This window comes from Tupaia chinensis, unplaced genomic scaffold (assembly GCF_000334495.1).
Source record: "Tupaia chinensis unplaced genomic scaffold, TupChi_1.0 Scaffold000275_1, whole genome shotgun sequence".
NCBI lineage: Eukaryota > Metazoa > Chordata > Mammalia > Scandentia > Tupaiidae > Tupaia > Tupaia belangeri.
In genome coordinates, this window is record NW_006159757.1 from 8,353,592 (window position 1) to 8,371,463 (window position 17,872).

Consider the following 17,872-nt stretch of genomic DNA (forward strand, 5'->3'; position numbering starts at 1 on the left):
AGTGTATCCTGACTAGAAAATTGCATTTTGTATGCTGTGGTGGTGTTCAGTGAAAGTATGTAAAATAAATAAATTTAAAAAAAAAGAAATTCAGAAAAGTCACATTTATCTCTGATCCAGGAGCCAGCAGATTATAATCAGTAGGCCAAAACCAGACCAGTGTTTGTTTTCATGATTAATTTTATTGGAATACAGCCACACTCCTTCATTAATATACTGTCCATGGCTGCTCTAGTCATAAAGCAGAGCTGAGTAGCTGCAACAGGGATTCCCACAACCTGCCAGCCTGAAATATTTACTTTATGGCCCTTTTCAAGAAAAGTGTCAGGTGATTCAGGTACCACTAAGGAAGTAACCACAGAACAAGTGTTTTATTTCCGAGTTCTGTTGCGTCACACTCAGTGAAGCACAGACAAAAAAGTGCTTTGGGAAAAATGCATCTGATTTCAAATTCCAGAAACATTCTATGCCCAATTAAGACTATCTTAGAGAGTCTTTAAAGGAAAAACAACAAAGGAGACATAAAAGATCAAAGTGTGATAAAAATACAAGTTAATCGGGACCAGCAGTTGGCGTAATGGCTATGTTACTGGACTCCCATGTAGTCAACCATGTTTAAGTCCGATACCCAGTGGCTTAAACTCATGCTGGGAGCTTGTGCTTGCGTGCATGCCTAAGATCCCAAGAGGAGAATGGAGGAGAAGGGATTGTGGGGTGGCCATCGCACCGGGGAATGATTTCTCACTTTCTGTCCCTCTGAGTCTCTCTGTCTTTCTGGCGAGCACATGCGCCCTATAGCAAAAAAAAAAAAAAAAAAAAAAAAACAAACAAAAAAAAAAAAAAAAAAAAAAAATCAAGCCTTATGCACTACGTTTTTGCCATTGTGATAAGTCGTATTGAATATTTATTTGCAAAGTTTCTCCTTTTTAACCTTTTGATACTGTCTTTCTCAGAAATGTGAAGAGAAATCCTATTTGCTTATTTATTTGCTGTCCATCTCCTCTTTTAGACTTAGATTCTTGCTCTGTGAGGGCAAAAGTTTCTCTTGTCTGCCATTCTATTCCCAGGGCCTAGGAAGGTGCTGGGCACATATTGGGCACTGACTATTGAATTAGAGCATAAGCTCTGTTTTATCGCCATATAAACAATTCTGAGACTCAGAATATCATTTACTAAATAACAGTTCTTACCCACTCCATCTCTCCCTGAGGTTCAAAGCCATTAGTAGCCAATGCTTAGTCCCTAGAGCTCCCAACACATGTCTCCTATTTGAAAGGGCAGGGCAAGATGGCACTCTGATAAACCATCCTACATACAAAATCTTACATATTTTGGTGACAGTAAAGAAAGATTATTTATATTGACTTTTATACTTGAGTTTTAGGTTTCAGGTTTTAAGTATTTTGGGTTGAAGAAAAGATGAACTATGTAATAATGTTAGCTCAAATTTCTGCTCTAGTTTGCAACAGAGCTGAAAAACACCAACAGTTTATACTCCAGCCAATGAGAGGCAGAAAAGAGATAGAAGTAAAGAGAGAGGGGAGAAGGTGGTTCTATGGGGATGAAGAATGAGTGCTGATGAGCTCAGCTGCAAGATCTCTGCTGGGGACAAATTAGCTGCTGAACACCTGAACATCTGTCCTGCTGGCAAGGACAGATTCTTTCACTTGGTAACAGTAGCAGTGCCATTTCACATGGGACCAGAGGCTGATCCCCTGGCACTGTGGTTAAGTACTGTGCAGATGAAGCTAGATCTCACATGGCTGACCAGGGTTTGAGTCCTCGTCCTGGTGGTACACATGCTGGGCATATGCGCACATGCCCAGAGACCCTGAGAGTAAGGGGAATTGGAAGAAAAAGATTACAGTGTGGCGAGTCCTGGTTGAGGGGTGCTTGCTTGTGCATGGGTTTCCTCACAAACTCTCTCTCTCTCTGTGTCCCTCAGGCATGTATTTGCCCTCCAGCATAAAAATTAATTTTTTAAGAATTATTTATTTAATTTCATGTATTCATTCATTTCACTTTGATCAGAGAGAGAGTGAGAAAGCAAGCCACCAGGTCCAGGACTCAAACCATGGTCAGGCATGTGAGAGTATCCAGCACCTTAACCACGACACCACCTGCTGGCCCATAATTATTTTAAAAAAACAGAGAGCATGAGGGTGGAAGTTTAGATGGAGAAAATGTTTCTGCTTTTTCTTTTTTTCTCTTAAGAATGCTGGAAATCAATTAAGCAAGAGAGATATTAAGAAGTACATGAACACAGCTAACAGTACAAAAAGATTTTTTAAAATGGAATTAGGGGGACCAACAGATGGCGTGATGGTTACATCACTGGACTCCCATGTAGTTGACTGCATCTGAGTCCTGGACCCAGTGACTCACACCAGGCACGTGTGCATGCATGCCCACCCAAGATCTCAGGAGGAGAAGGGAGAAGAAATTGCAGTGTGGCCATCCCCGCTGGGGGATGATTTCTCACACCTGATAGCCAAAATCTTTCTTAAAAAGAAAAAAGGGAATTAGGAAAAAATTTAGAAAAAAAATGTTTTTATCTCTTCAGTTAGAATGCTTCTTGGACTAATAATTGGAGTGTTCAAGAAAGAAACCCTTCTTTTCCATTCTAGGATCCTGATGAAAAGGCCTTTGAAGCTCTGTCGTTTAATCCCTTATTCAAACCAAAGAAATCTAAACATTATCAAATTAATTCATGACACCAGTTCCTCTTACCCCAGCCAAAGTCAAAATGTTTTCCAATGATTTGGTCATGATGAGACGCTTCTTGGCTCGAGTTACTGCAACATACAGTAAATTCCATTCATCCTCAGAAAATGATTCTAAAGAAAGTAAAGAAAAAAAAGACTTACTCAAAAGTTTGCTTAAAGAAACTTACATTCTTATCTAAGTGTCTCCTACTCCTCATCCATCCATCCCTCCCACCAAAAAAACCACTCAGACTTATAAAAAATACGGAGTTTTATTTAGTCCTACTAAAGTAAATTTTGGGACTGTACTAACTGGTTATTCAACATCTCTGATGTATGAGATGGATATGTATGCTCATTACCCCATTCTCCACAATAACCCTGTGACATAAGTGGGAGCACTGAGGTTTACAAAGGTTAAGTCACTTGCACAAACAAGACCATGGCTAATCAAAGGTTAGACCTAAACCCATTCATGTCCAAAATCCATGTTCTTTCTACTTCCTTTCACTGTCTTCTCTGGACTTATTTAGTTCAATCTGGAAATATCTTATGTAGTCACAGGACAACAGGGAAGAAAAACACATTTACAAGACTTAGCTGTCCACCTCACACCTCTTCTTTGCACCTTCCTTGTCACCAAACCTAACATAATGACAAGAACTCAATAAGGAGCAGCTGTTCTGAGGAGATACTAAAAGCCACTGTTAGGCACTTTAAATGCATGGATTTTGTATATTTCAATAAAACTACTGCCAAAAAAAGTTAAGGGTGTATACATGCCAACCAACAGGGGAAAAAAAGTAATGGTATAACAGACAGACTTCTACCACTAAAAGCTCTAGTTTAGTAGCTATCTCTACTATCTATAACTGCTACCCCCTGGAGCACTTCCTTTCCTCACTCCACTCCATTTGATCTTCGACCCTGTGTCTCTTCCTCATTTCATGACCATATTCACCACAGGCAATGAATGTTTACTGTTTGTATTTTTGGTATTCCAACCTAGGCTCTGCCTAAATGTTGAATCTACAGTTAATAGAGAGCATTTGTGTGTCTGGGGGGAACCTCGAATGGCTTTCTTCTAAGATTTAAAGCCAAAATAATAATAACACTGAAGCCTACAGTTTAACAACTAGCCTTCAGTAAAAATGTATAGAAAGACAAATGCTAAAGAGTCTTACTATTTCATCTTTTATCACTTTCTGATCTCTTTAGTAAAAAGAAGAGCACTTAATTTAAAGAAAGTACCTTGGTGAACAGGTAAACTGAATGATTTACATATGAGGCTGGGACATGCAATGCATGATGATAAAAATTCCAAGCTAAATAGCAGTGTGTTCACAGGACCACTACCAACACAACTGCCTATGGGCATTCCCTGGAGAAGTGCACTCCACAGAAGTTTGGTTTTGCTAAAAAACAGTGTAAGAATAAGAAGCTTAGGACTAAGAAATGGGTTTTCCCCCCATCTATTGGGTCGTCAGAAAAGAATGATGTATTTTTCTGTTTTTCTACGCAAAAATGAGTCATGACTTTTCCAACGACCCGAGATGGACCCTACCAAGAAGCCATACCATCTGACAAAGATCAAGGCAGTCAAAAGAAAGCATCAGTCAAGTCTGAACTGCTAACCCAGAGTACTCCACAAGTGAACGGTCTCCTTACCTACTCGGAAGTGGGGCAGCTGGGCAAGGTTATGCCTGGCACAAGGCACTTTCACAAAATCATCTAAAACATGCACAGTGTCAAACTCCAAGCCTTTGGCTTTATGCACAGTGCCCAAAATGTACTCTAGAAAACAAACAAACAAAAAAACAACACAACACACAGTTAAATTTGGGGGAGGGGTATCATAGGAAAAGAAATGAGAGACTAAAAAAGTATATATGTCTGACTTTACTTATAAAACTCTATGTTTTCTTGCTTATTGTGTAGCTTTGGGGGGAAAAGGAGAAAGAAAACTATAGTAACAAAAGAAAAAAAAAAAAAGAATGAGAGGAAATATAGAAAACTAGTTGTAGGAATTAGTATGTCCTAGAATCACATTCCAGAGGTCAGTGACTTAACCCACCCCAATATTTTACACATAGAAGGACAGAGGCCCAGGAAAGGGTTATATGGCTTGATCAAAGTTAGATGCTGCAGAGCTGTAACTAGGAAACCCCATTCTCCTTGTGTGGAAGTAGAACACATACAAAGTGCCCGAAGGAAGGAGGACATCTCTGCCTCTCCTGCTTTTAGACAACAAAGCCATGCCTGATCACACATAGGTAAGACACACCAGAAGACTAACCGCTCCTGGTGGGAGGTTAAGAATCAATTCTTTTCCATACCTGCAAAGTCTCGATCCTCTATGTGGCATCTCTCTATCCTTTCCACCAGTTCTGGAATTCTGATATTATACTTCTCAACTACTGCAATCTTTGCTTCAAGCTCCTTGTCCTCAGCAGCAGTCACGTACCTCTTGAAGCCACTGAAGCCTTCTTTGTGCACCCATCTTCTGATAAATTTGTCTTTAATGAAGAGGTTTCCTAAGGAGAATACACAGAGGTTGCCGTGACACAGGCTACACAAACAGATGGCAGCGGCGGCTCCACATCCCTAACCAACAGCATGAGAATGATGATCTTAAAGGTGGGAGACCCAGGTTCCAGCCCTGCCTGCATCACTAACTCACTGTGTGACCCTGGGCAAGTCAGTGCGGTAGCCTCTCCGTCTCCAACTGAGGATCATGAACCCTACACTCACCTACTTCACCCAGATTGGAAATAGCGCAGTCAACCGAAAAGGAAAAGCGCCATGGAAATGTTAGAAGCTATCATTTGGGGTCTACATGGAAATGTCAATACGTGAAGTTGCCCAGGAAGACAGAAACATGAGGGGGAAAGACAGTCTAAGGGACCAACAGTAGGAAGAAACAGACTAAGAGACGGACCTGGAAAAACCTGTCCATACCTCTAAGAACAGGAGCCCTCAGGCATCCCACTTGTCATGGGAAAAGAACACCGCTAGCTCCTCCTTCTCAGGAAGGAAAATAAGAGCGCTCCTGCTCGGAGCTGGCCCACACCTTTCCCATCCCTGCCACTGGTGTGCTTGCTTTCACTGCACCGGGCCAGTGGGTACTCACGTTTCTTTCGTTCTTCCTCTGGCTGAAGAAGGATCCAAATATCAATGATTCTGTCCAATCCAAATGATTTAATCCCCTGAAAAAGTTTTTTGGTGGGATTTTTGTTTCTTTGTTTTGTTTTGTTTTTGTTGTTTTAACAAAACAAAGCAAATACAGAGATGGAATTTTGAAATGAGATGGTTTCTTAGAAGCAAATCTCAAAACACAGACAGTAAGCAGGGAACTTCGTCAAGCTCAAAGCACTAGGCTACAAAGCAGCCTGAAAACTCAAGTTGGTAGAATCTAAGTTTTGACTGCTACCTGAAAACTTTTACTGTTTTTTTTTTAAGGCAAAATGTAGCTACACATTGCTTTATCTTTTAAAAATATTATTTAATTTTATTTATTCATTCATTTATTTTAATTTGATACACACACACAGAGAGAGAGAGAGAGAGAGAGAGAGAGAGAAAGCAAGTCTCCAGGTCCAGGATTCAAACTGTGGTTGGCCATGTGGGCATGTCCAGTGCCTTCACCACCATTCTACTTGCTGGCAACCTTACATTACTTCCTTATCAATAAAAAGGGAATTTAAGTCTCCCTCTTAGAAATTTAAATGGTGGCAAAGAAGAATACAAACAGTATTTGAATACAAAGTGTTAACCGAATCTTACTTACCATTGTTTCGTGTGGGAAAAGAACTAGAGGATGACTATAGGTTCAGAGACTAATTTCAGAAGGCCAGCTGCTGGAGAAGCAGGCCTGATGGGGCTATAGTTCAGCCCAGCACTACCTAAGGACCCAGTGCTGAGCACTGGCTGTGAGTCCACCACTGAACAGGCACCAGGCCCCGCACAGAAGACAGAGAGACACAACCGGGGACACAAGCGATGCCAGCATATAGCAGAGACAGAAATAAGACACTCACATTACAACTCACAACCAGGTATGTGATCAGGTGCAATGATACATGCTACAGGCAATAAATGGATGTAAGAGGAAGAAGAGAACAACTTACTTTATATTATGCCCAGCAAGAATGATATTCCAAAAAATACCCTCTTATGATAATGAAAATGACTACATTATACTATATTCAGTAGTTGAAATACTACTGTCATTAATATAGCAATGAAAGAAAATGTACTTATGTATCGAGTGAAAAATGGCATGTTTTTATGTATACTCTAACTGCAATTATGCAAAAATATGTATCTATAAGAACGAAGACAAAAATAATTAGCAAAAATGAAAATCATTTTATGAAAAACTGGGATTATGTAGGGGGTTTTTTCCTCTTTCGGTATCCAAATTTCCTATAACATGGTTATATAATCTGTTTTTTTGAATGATTTTTATTTAACTTTTTATTTATTTATTTTAGTTTGACCATAGAGAAAAAGAGAGAGGGAGGGAAAGCAAGAAAGCAAGCCGCCAGGTCTGGGACTCCAACTGCGATTAGCCATGTGCAAGTCCAGAGACCTTAATCACCATGCCGCCTGTGGGCCCCATGGTTATATAATCTTTACAAATGAGAAAATATCTTTGGATTATGATTCAGACATCTGAGTACCTACCATATGGTAGGCCCCCCAAAAATACTTTTTTCAGGTCAGCCAGTTGCATGGTGATTATAGACGCTGGATCTTAAATGGCCGACTGCACAGCTCAAGTCCTGAATCCAGAGAATTGACAAACATGCCAGGCATGAGTGCACGTGTGCCCAAAATCCCAGAGGGAGAAATGGAGGAAAGGGGATTGTGGCATAGCCATCCCCCAAGGGGATGCTTTCTCACTTCCCACATGTCCCTCTCTGGCAAGCACAGGCTCACTCGAGCAAATTTTTTGTGAAAATACTTTTTCATCAATGAATGAGTAAATACCTTGTGCCATATAACTTGGCTTTAAAGTTAAAAATGCCAAAAAACACATCATTTAATCCCAACTTCCACATGAAACAGGTAAAAGAAAGGCATCATTTTTACTTTAGAAGTGGAGAGATTGAGGCACATGAAAGTTGTGACTTGCCCCAAACCACATTAAAGCTAGTGACAGAGCCAGAGCTAGAACCAGGTGTCTGACTCCACATGCTGCTAGTGACTCTTGCTTCCTAGTGTGCTGTCCGGTTAGCTGTTCTCACACAGACAGACATGGACAGTCACAAAGACTGCAGGTGCCAGCAGCCTCACTGGCACAGTGAAGGGAAGAAGGGCATTTGTTTTTAAAGATTGAAAGAGATCAATCCTGAATACCCCTTGGGTCTGACTCACAGGGCTGTTCCACTGCACAGTCAGAGTGGCCAAGTATAAGGGATGTAGCCACAGTGCAGCTAGGTGAAGAGTTGGGACCCAAGTGCTTTCATGCACAGCAATCCCAGTTCAGTCAAATGAGGCCAGTGGCTGTGTTCATCTACAACATTTCTGTGTGTGAAGCAGTCAACAGAAATGTACTCTTACCCCAATCAAGTGTATCCTTGAAGGTACTTCTCCTTCAGTCACCCGGACAGCTTCATCAAACACATTGGCATTAGTCCGAGACAACAGAGCCACTTGCCCCTTTGAATCCCCTCTAATGCCACCTGTGGGGAAAAAGCACAAACCCTAAGGCAAATCAAAATAAAGAGGAAAGCTGGTTTGTTTTTTTTTTTTTTTTTTTTTTTTTTTTTTGAGTGTCTTCTTTCTTTTTGCTCTAGGGTGCGTGTGCTTGCCAAAAAGTGAGAAATCACCCCCTGGGGACGGCCACACCGCAATCCCTTCTCCTCCATTCTCCTCTAGGGATCTTAGGCATGCAAGCACACGCGCCTGGCATGAGTTTAAGCCACCAGGCCCAGGTCCCGAAACTTGGTTGACTACATGGGAGTCCAGCAACATAGCCATTACACCATCTGCTGGTCCCAAGGAAAGCTGTTTTATAGCAAATAAAAGTAACCGAAAATCTTACTGTGGTGGTTTCCTCCAACCAAAGTCTTTTTCCTTACTCTCTTGCAGACATCCAAGATAGTAGCTCCCACATATGCGATTTCCACACCAAATCTAAAACTCTGTTGGAGAGTAACAAAATAAAAGGAATAGTCAGCAACCTGCCCTGACATAGGCATCCACATTGTCATCACTGCCAAAGTCTGGCCTCACCAAAACCAATAGATTGCTACAAAAGAGCAATACATACCAAAAAAAGTAATATATTCACTTTTGAGATCCTTCACAATTTAGATAGTATCTTCCACTAACCCCCAAAGCCAAAAGTGAATTTCTTTTAAGCAAATCTGCCCTTTTTTCCAAACCAAATCTAGCAAAGTTTAATTATACAAAATATTAAGAGAGAACCACTGGCCTTCACAAACGAGCCATAAGCAGAATCTCCATTACCTGAGTATCCCCCATACTTCCCCTGCTTGGCTCATGCTGTTTTCTATGAGCCTGCAAATTTTTTTCACCTATCAAATTTTATTCACCTATTTCCCAGCTGAGTTTAGTGGCTCAGTAGGTAGCAAACTAAAGCCCAGGGCTAAAAGCAACATGGCTGACTGTGGGCCAGCTTGAACACATGTTGGCTGTGTTTACATGTGCCCAAGATCCTTCTGAGCTAGAAAACCATGAAAAGGGGATTGTGGTGTGATGAAACACTGTCAGCAGCGCTTCTCTCTCTCTCTCATGCATGTGTACACATGTGCACTCTGTCATGAATTTAAAAACAAAGAAAATGTATTTATCCTTCAAAACTCAGCCCAAGACCCTATCTCTAAGATGACTCCAGCTAGCAAGATATCATTCTTTCCCAAACTCACAGTATTTCTTGCCTTTTTCCGTGTATTCATAACTTAAGGTAATAAAGTATTATGTGCTCTGGTAAAACAATATAGTCAAAGAAAAACTAGACTTTCAACAAACAGTACTTTGTTGCTAAAGAACTATTCTGACTGAACCATAACCCAAACTGTAAAATCAATAAACATATCAATACTGGCTCATTACTCATGGCAAGTGTCCCACATTCATGTAGAATATTAAGATAATGATAACTGAGCTAGCCCCCTAGCTCAGCATTAAAGGGAATTAGATTCTTCATGGTTGACTGTGGTTTGAACCTCACCCTGACAGCTTGAAAAACACACTGGGTGCATATGTGTGCATGCTCAAAAAAAAAATCCTGATGGGAAGGAAGACTGGAGGAAGAAGGATGGTGGTGTGACCATGTTTTCTCTTTAGCAAGCACATGCGCCCTCTGGCAATTAAAAAAAAGATACTAATAATAGGGTTAATTGAGTGCAGGGCAACTGGGAACTCTGTACTATCATCTCAATTTTTTGGGAAATCTGACACTGTCCTAAAAATATTAAGAAAAAAACAAAAACTACTCTGAGCTGATGCTACCCTAAATCACTACAGCAGACAGAAATGGAAGGGAAGAGAATCAGAGACAAGCCTACAGACCCCATTCGATAATACAACACGGTGGAGCTGACACTTTAATACAAGTGACACATCTCATAGCCTCTAACTGAAAGTGACTTTATTTAAAGCAGTGGTTCTCAAACATCTGGTTTCACAACCCTTCACGCTTTTAAACTCCAGTGAGGTATTCGTGTAAGCTATCTCTGCCTATATTTACCATATTAGGAACTAATTTGTTAAAAAAAAAAACTTAATACATAATAGCATAAAGAACATATTTACTGAAACACAACTATTTCCAAAACAAACAAAAAATTTAGCAAGAATCGTACTGTTTTACATTTTTGTAAATCTCTTTAATGCCAGGCCTAATGGAAGACAGCTGCTTCTCAGACTTACATCTGTATTCAGCTGTCATGAGGCACTGTCTTGGCAGAAGTTTACAAAGACTGTTCAGCCTGAAGCAGATGTAATTGAAAAGGGAGGAATATTTAATAGCCTTTTCACAAAATCAAGGACACTGAGCTCTCTCTCACTGTGACATATGCAAGTTTTTCTGAAATTTTAATTTCACTTGAAAGCAAGAATGTTATGTTGAGAAACAAACACTGTCAGTTGTTTTCCTTGAAGTCACAGCTCACTTCATTCATCTTGATTAATGCCACATAAACAAGTCTGAATAAACAGAGCTGGTCTGTAAGCTATTCTTAAAATGGTGCAAGAGAAAAGCAGCCCGTCCTGCTTACAGTTCAGTTGTGACAGTGTTCCTCCTCAGATAATCGTCATGCTTCAGTCCATAGTTCAATTCCTCTGTGTAATTTTCCATTCCAGCACAGAAAATATTCAAAAGATAGACTCAACGATCAAAAGATACTAATAATAGGGTTAATTGAGTGCAGGGCAACTGGGAACTCTGTACTATCATCTCAATTTTTTGGGAAATCTGACACTGTCCTAAAAATATTAAGAAAAAAACAAAAACTACTCTGAGCTGATGCTACCCTAAATCACTACAGCAGACAGAAATGGAAGGGAAGAGAATCAGAGACAAGCCTACAGACCCCATTCGATAATACAACACGGTGGAGCTGACACTTTAATACAAGTGACACATCTCATAGCCTCTAACTGAAAGTGACTTTATTTAAAGCAGTGGTTCTCAAACATCTGGTTTCACAACCCTTCACGCTTTTAAACTCCAGTGAGGTATTCGTGTAAGCTATCTCTGCCTATATTTACCATATTAGGAACTAATTTGTTAAAAAAAAAAACTTAATACATAATAGCATAAAGAACATATTTACTGAAACACAACTATTTCCAAAACAAACAAAAAATTTAGCAAGAATCGTACTGTTTTACATTTTTGTAAATCTCTTTAATGCCAGGCCTAATGGAAGACAGCTGCTTCTCAGACTTACATCTGTATTCAGCTGTCATGAGGCACTGTCTTGGCAGAAGTTTACAAAGACTGTTCAGCCTGAAGCAGATGTAATTGAAAAGGGAGGAATATTTAATAGCCTTTTCACAAAATCAAGGACACTGAGCTCTCTCTCACTGTGACATATGCAAGTTTTTCTGAAATTTTAATTTCACTTGAAAGCAAGAATGTTATGTTGAGAAACAAACACTGTCAGTTGTTTTCCTTGAAGTCACAGCTCACTTCATTCATCTTGATTAATGCCACATAAACAAGTCTGAATAAACAGAGCTGGTCTGTAAGCTATTCTTAAAATGGTGCAAGAGAAAAGCAGCCCGTCCTGCTTACAGTTCAGTTGTGACAGTGTTCCTCCTCAGATAATCGTCATGCTTCAGTCCATAGTTCAATTCCTCTGTGTAATTTTCCATTCCAGCACAGAAAATATTCAAAAGATAGACTCAACGATCAATAGTTAAAATAATTAATCATTTTTGTGGCATCATCAAGGAGATTCTTACATTAATTCCTTTTTTAAAGATTTATTTAATTAATTACATTCGTTATTTTTTTCTAACTTGACTAGAGAAAGACAGAGAGAGAGAAAGGGAAAGTGAGAAAGCAAGTCACCTCACCTGGTCCAGGATTAGAACCGTGGTCAGTCATGTGGGAGTCCAGCGCTTTAACTACCATGCCACCTGATGGTCCCACATTAATTGTTTTTTAAAAATTTATTTATTGATGGGACTGTATTTGGTGTGGTGGTTGGAGGTGCTGGATTCCCACAAGGCCGACAGCAGTTTGAGTCCCAGACCTGGCCGCTTGCTTTCGTGCTTTCCCTCTCTCTCTGTGTGTCTTTCTGGTAAAATTAATAATAATAACAACAATAATAATAATAACAACAACAACAAATGGAAATAAATAAATAAATATTTTTAAAAATTTATTTACTGCATCCATGAAAGGAACAGGAGGGCAGGGAGGTGAGAACCTTCAATAGAGTCTTCACATCACAATCTAAGCCTCAGCCAATCAGGATCACAGGCACATGTCTGAAGTGCACAGGACATCAACCTGGGACCTTCCCATGGGGCCTCAGCATCACAGAGCATTATATCACCACTGTCTCGGAAAGCACTAAAAGAATACAAACACTGCTAGTCTGTGCCAATGCCTTGATTCAAGCTAAAGTGCTAGGCGCTTTAATCACCATCAACAGCGAAAAAGACCAATAACTATGTTGAAAATAGTTTTGACATTGCAGACTCCCTGAGAACCACACTTTTGAGAACCACTGCATAAAAGCAAGGATTTGCCGTCTGCTGTGAACCTAGCATAACACTTTACACAGTGCCTGAAGCATAAAATAAGAGGGGAAATACAATGGTTTCTTATACGCCTCTGATTGCTCTTACCTGTGTGAGATAAAAGACGTGTGTGTGGGGGACGGTGAACAGAGCATTGACAGCCCCACGGAAGGTGTAGATCTGCTGGTGCGGGTCTCCGACAAAGATCTTCCCACATGGCTGGGACAGAACGATATTCATGATAGCTGCAGCCAGTAAAAGAAAAGTTTGAGATCCCTAGAACTCTAGCTCATGCAGCAAGGAGAAACCACATTTAAGAAAGAAAGAGATGAAAAGTTAATCACACTGGGCAACACAGCTGTCTTTTCCTACAGGACAGGCACACTCCATCTAAGCAATCTCACAGTGGATAAAAGAAACCATTTCTCACCCTATGAATGCAGATTATTTTTAGTCCTGAATAAATTAGTGAGTACATGAAAACAGACAAATATAAAATGAGGCAAATAATCTTCTCTAATAGTATAAAAATCACACTCAAGGGAACCAGCAGTTAGTGTAATGGCTATGTCGCTGGACTCCCACGTGTCGACCGCAGTTCGTGTCCCAGACCCGGTGGCTTAAAACCCACGCCGGTCGCGTGTGCGTGCGTGCCCAAGATCCCGAGAGAAGAATGGAGGAGAAGGGATTGTGGCATGGCCATCCCCCCTGAGGGGTGATTTCTCGCTTTCTGTCTCTCTCTGTCTGTCTGGTGAGCGCACATGCCCTATAGTGAAAAACCTCTCAAAGAAAAAAAAAAATCACACTCAAAAAAGGCTTAGAAGCCATACTCCTAAAACAGGCCAATTCTCTATTAAACTTTTTGAGAAATATACAACACAAATTCTCCCTTTAAGCTGTCTTCTCCATTTGGCACGAGTCTCGGATCTCAACTTTATCAGTATTTTAACCACCTAAGCAAAATGTGTGGAGCAAGATAAATTCTCCTTGGGTGAGGAGAGATAACCCTTGAAATCATAAGTCAAATAAAAAAGACTTCTGAGTGACTAGTATCATTTGCTCCTCTCCTCTACTACAAATAACAATAATCAACTTATTTCACACACATGTCTTCTTACGTATTCATGATGCAGTTTTAGGTATTTGAGACTACTGATGTCCTGAATAGTTTATCACCTGGGGTACAGTCCTGGGCCTCATCCACAAAGATGGCGTCAAAAGAGGCCAGCAAAGGCTTGCTCAGCTGCCAGAGTTTCAGATAGCCTGAAAGAAGGGAGTAGCAAGAATCATAACCCACAGGAGAGCAGGTCCACTTAGCAAACCTGTGCTCTGGACACACGCCTACCATCATGAGTCATCTGATAAGCATCTTCTTTGCATTCTCCCAGCTTCCGCATGTTGTCCCAGAGTCGACTAGCTTCAAGGACACCATTCTAGAAAATAAGAGATACCATAACTAACCCACAGCAAAACCCTGGAAAAAGCAGCACCCGAAATCACTTTCATTTCTACACATGGCAGTTGAATCAAAGACCGTATCACAAAACAGGTAGCAGCAGGCACCTTCCTAATTTCTGAAAGCTCCATGACAGCTCCCCGCCCCCCGCTTTTATTTAAGTTTATTTCTTGCATAGGAGAGAGAGAGTAAAAGAAAGACAAGCACCCTGAACAGGGTCTCATCCCGCAAAGACCCCCAGCTTTTCCAGCCAACCAGAATCATGGGCACACATACACCTGGTGTGTACAGGCTGACCTAGGAACTGAACCTGTGATCCTCCATATAGACCCAGCATCACTTGAACAGTATACTACTACTGTGCCCCTGGGCTGGCCCCATGATAGCCTTATTTTATTTATTTATTTTAAATGCCAGAGAGCACTTGAGCTTGCCAGAGAAACAGAGTAACAGAAACAAAGAGAAGGACAGGGAGCAAGCACCCACCAATGAGGTACGGATATAATATGATTGTTTCTCCTCCATTTCTGCATCTTTTTGGGATTTTGGATACACATGAACATGTACCCTGTATGTTTTGTTTTTCAAGTCCTCCGGGCTAGGATTCAAACTACAATCAACCATATGGGAACTGACTCCTTTAACTACTAGGTTACAGGGCTGACCTCCTCACCACAGTCTTTTAACACTATAAAGAGTCTCAAATGCTAAGATGAGTAAGAAGTGGGGGCCATACCAATGCCACGACAGAGATCACAACAGGTGTTGAACCAGAAAAGGCCTAATTACTTTTTAAGATTTATGACTGATACTTAATTCATAAACATAATGGCAAACTACTGAAAAGGGTTGATTAAAATAAGAAACTAACTTTTCCACTAGCAAAATCTATATAGGATCAATAATAAAAGAAATCAGAGGGCCAGCCAGGTGACATAGTGGTTAAGACAGCTGGATCCCACATGTACAACTTTGTGATTCAAATCCTGGACCAGGAGGCTTGAAAAATACACCGGATATGTGTGCGTGCATGCCCAAAATCCCGAGGAGAATGGAGATGAAGGAATTACAGCGTGGTCATCCCCTTGAGGAGGTGCTTTTTCACTCTACCTTTCTCTCTGTGTGTCTCTTCAGCAAGTGCACACACCCTATAGCACAATTAAAAAAAAAAATTAGAAAAGGGATTCCCAATCTTCAGATAAGATCAGATTCTAGGTCCAGAAGACCCAATGACAAGCTCTTATAAATCTTGAGCAGGTCATTCAATGTCTGTGTCTCATTTGTTACAGGGGAAAACTATTCTGAGGACTAACTGAGTTGTCTATGAGTGTTATTCACAAGAGAAAATACAACTAAGTTGTAATCATAGGCCTATAGTCTCACTCTTCCACCTTAAACTTTCTATGAGCAGTACTGAAGAAATGAACAATGGAATTAATCCTGTACCATGCCAACTCTGTTCTCTCTCATCCCTAGATTCTTAATACTTAAGACACTTAGATTACTCACCAGTTTTTCACTCTGTTCGACCATGACCCTCTGTCCTTGGCTGTTCTTACACCAAATAGGCACATGATCGATAGTCAGCTCTTCATCAGCTGAGGCAAAGAAGTTTTCCAAAGTCTTACACACTAGCTTGGCCCTTATGAATCCACCTTTCCCTTCAGCGAGGACAGAATTGACCATGAAGGGTGTTAATTTGAAGAGATTCAACTTTTTCTTCAATTGGTACCTGTAAGGCATTCCCAAATGCATAGTAATTGGCCCTGCTGATATGATAGCACTTAGTGTCTCCCCCACTGTCTATTCTAGAATGACACACAGGTACCTACATGCATCACATACATATGAGGCAGAATTTTTAAAAAGCCAGAGTTCTGCAAAGGTTACAACTGATTTGAAATAGCCAATGGTAGGTTCTCAGGAATTGACATCTAACTCACATCTAAGATGATGAAGCTCATGGCAGATACTGCTATCCCAAGGTGTGGCCCAGACTCCAAGAGGCCCTCCCAGGGGGACATATAAAGTTCTCCGAAGGCTCATGTCCAGGAAATCTGGGGAAAATGTACCATGGCCGAGTCCTCCTCTGCCTCACACCCACCACAAAACACTTTACTGATCAAGGTCTGTGATAACCTGAACTTTTAACAAATCATTTTGACTTTCTGACCCTCAGTTCCAGAGAAATGAGAATATCCCTTTCAGCTAGATATTGTTATTTATAAACAATGTACTGGGTTGTCAAAAAAAATCATGACGCATATCATGACTTTTCGGATGACCCAACATTTTCACAAGATAAAAGTGAAGATCACTAAACCATGTTTATCTTTCTTGCCTATAATGGAGATAAAAGCATTACATGTTCTTAGTGTCACTGTGGTGTAAATTCACATGTGATCACGATAATCATGTGAAAAGCAGTAAAAGACCCAGTGATGCTGGCCACAGGATGCTCACTTCCGCCCAATGTGTCCATAGGCCATGGAATGAAAGGTTTTGCAGATAACGTTGCTGGGGAAGACAAGCTCGGCCTGCTTTGCGATGCTCTTGTTGAATGTCACATACAGAAACCTACTCCCAGACCATTTCTCAGCATACTTGACCAGAGTTGAGGTCTTCCCAGTGCCTGGAGAAGCCAAGAGAAGAGAACATGACCCTCTGAATGGGATAAACATGTCAAAGGATCCCCTAATCAGGTCCTGTCCAGACTTATCCCACCTCTGTCTTGAAACGAAGACAGTGACGAGTTTTCCAAAACTGATAAAAAGGGTGCTGGCAGTAGATCATAAACCAGATTCAGGTGAGCGGGGCTCTCAGGTCTGGGAGGGTAGAGCCACTCAACCTCATGGAGTTTCATTTTTTCTTAGTACTACATGGGTAACACTTACTGGTAGGGTTGTGAGAACAAAGAAACTACCACGGTGCCCAGTAGCAGGAACTCAATGAACCATAGCTAGTGCTGGCGTAGCCATCATTTATGTTTCTTAGGCCAGAGAATGCAAGTGAGTCCAGTTTTCGGACCCTGCCTGCACTCTCCTGTCACTCTGCCTCTGCACCATTCACACAAATTATCTGGTTATTCAACATCATCCATATACCAAGTATTTGCTAAGTACCTGACTACATGTTTAGCTATAAGCACTGTAAGCATGTCAAAAGATATACTTTACAATTAGGCTGATAATTAAACACCAACACAGGTGAAACATCAGAAAACAAAATGAAGGGCCAGCAGGTGGCATGGTGCTAAAGGTGCTGGATTACACATGACTGACCCCAGTTCGAGTCCCAGACTTAGAAGCTTGTATTCTCTGTCTCTCTGTGAGCTCATGTGCCCTATGGCAAATTAAATAACAATAATAATTAATAAAATTAAATAAATCAGTCTTTAAAAAAATGAGAAGATAATAACAATTTGGTGAAATAAATATAGATTAGAAACAAAAATCTGACCAGTAAAAAAAAAAAAATGGTCTTC

General features: G+C 40.6%; 1 protein-coding gene across 7 annotated transcripts in view; it reads right to left on the reverse strand.

The window, feature by feature from the left end:
* FBH1 (F-box DNA helicase 1) overlaps nt 1–17,872 on the reverse strand; it is a 66,402-nt gene that overhangs the window by 11,101 nt on the left and 37,429 nt on the right. For all 7 annotated transcript variants that reach the window (XM_027772470.1, XM_006150068.3, XM_027772472.1 and 4 more), the window contains 11 exons: nt 16,852–17,020; nt 15,898–16,120; nt 14,278–14,365; nt 14,109–14,195; nt 13,041–13,177; nt 8,755–8,854; nt 8,271–8,392; nt 5,836–5,911; nt 5,042–5,239; nt 4,374–4,499; nt 2,731–2,837 (listed from right to left, as the gene is read on the reverse strand). In XM_027772470.1, coding sequence (XP_027628271.1) covers nt 2,731–2,837; nt 4,374–4,499; nt 5,042–5,239; nt 5,836–5,911; nt 8,271–8,392; nt 8,755–8,854; nt 13,041–13,177; nt 14,109–14,195; nt 14,278–14,365; nt 15,898–16,120; nt 16,852–17,020 — 1,433 coding nt within the window. The remainder of the gene's footprint in view (nt 1–2,730; nt 2,838–4,373; nt 4,500–5,041; nt 5,240–5,835; nt 5,912–8,270; nt 8,393–8,754; nt 8,855–13,040; nt 13,178–14,108; nt 14,196–14,277; nt 14,366–15,897; nt 16,121–16,851; nt 17,021–17,872) is intronic.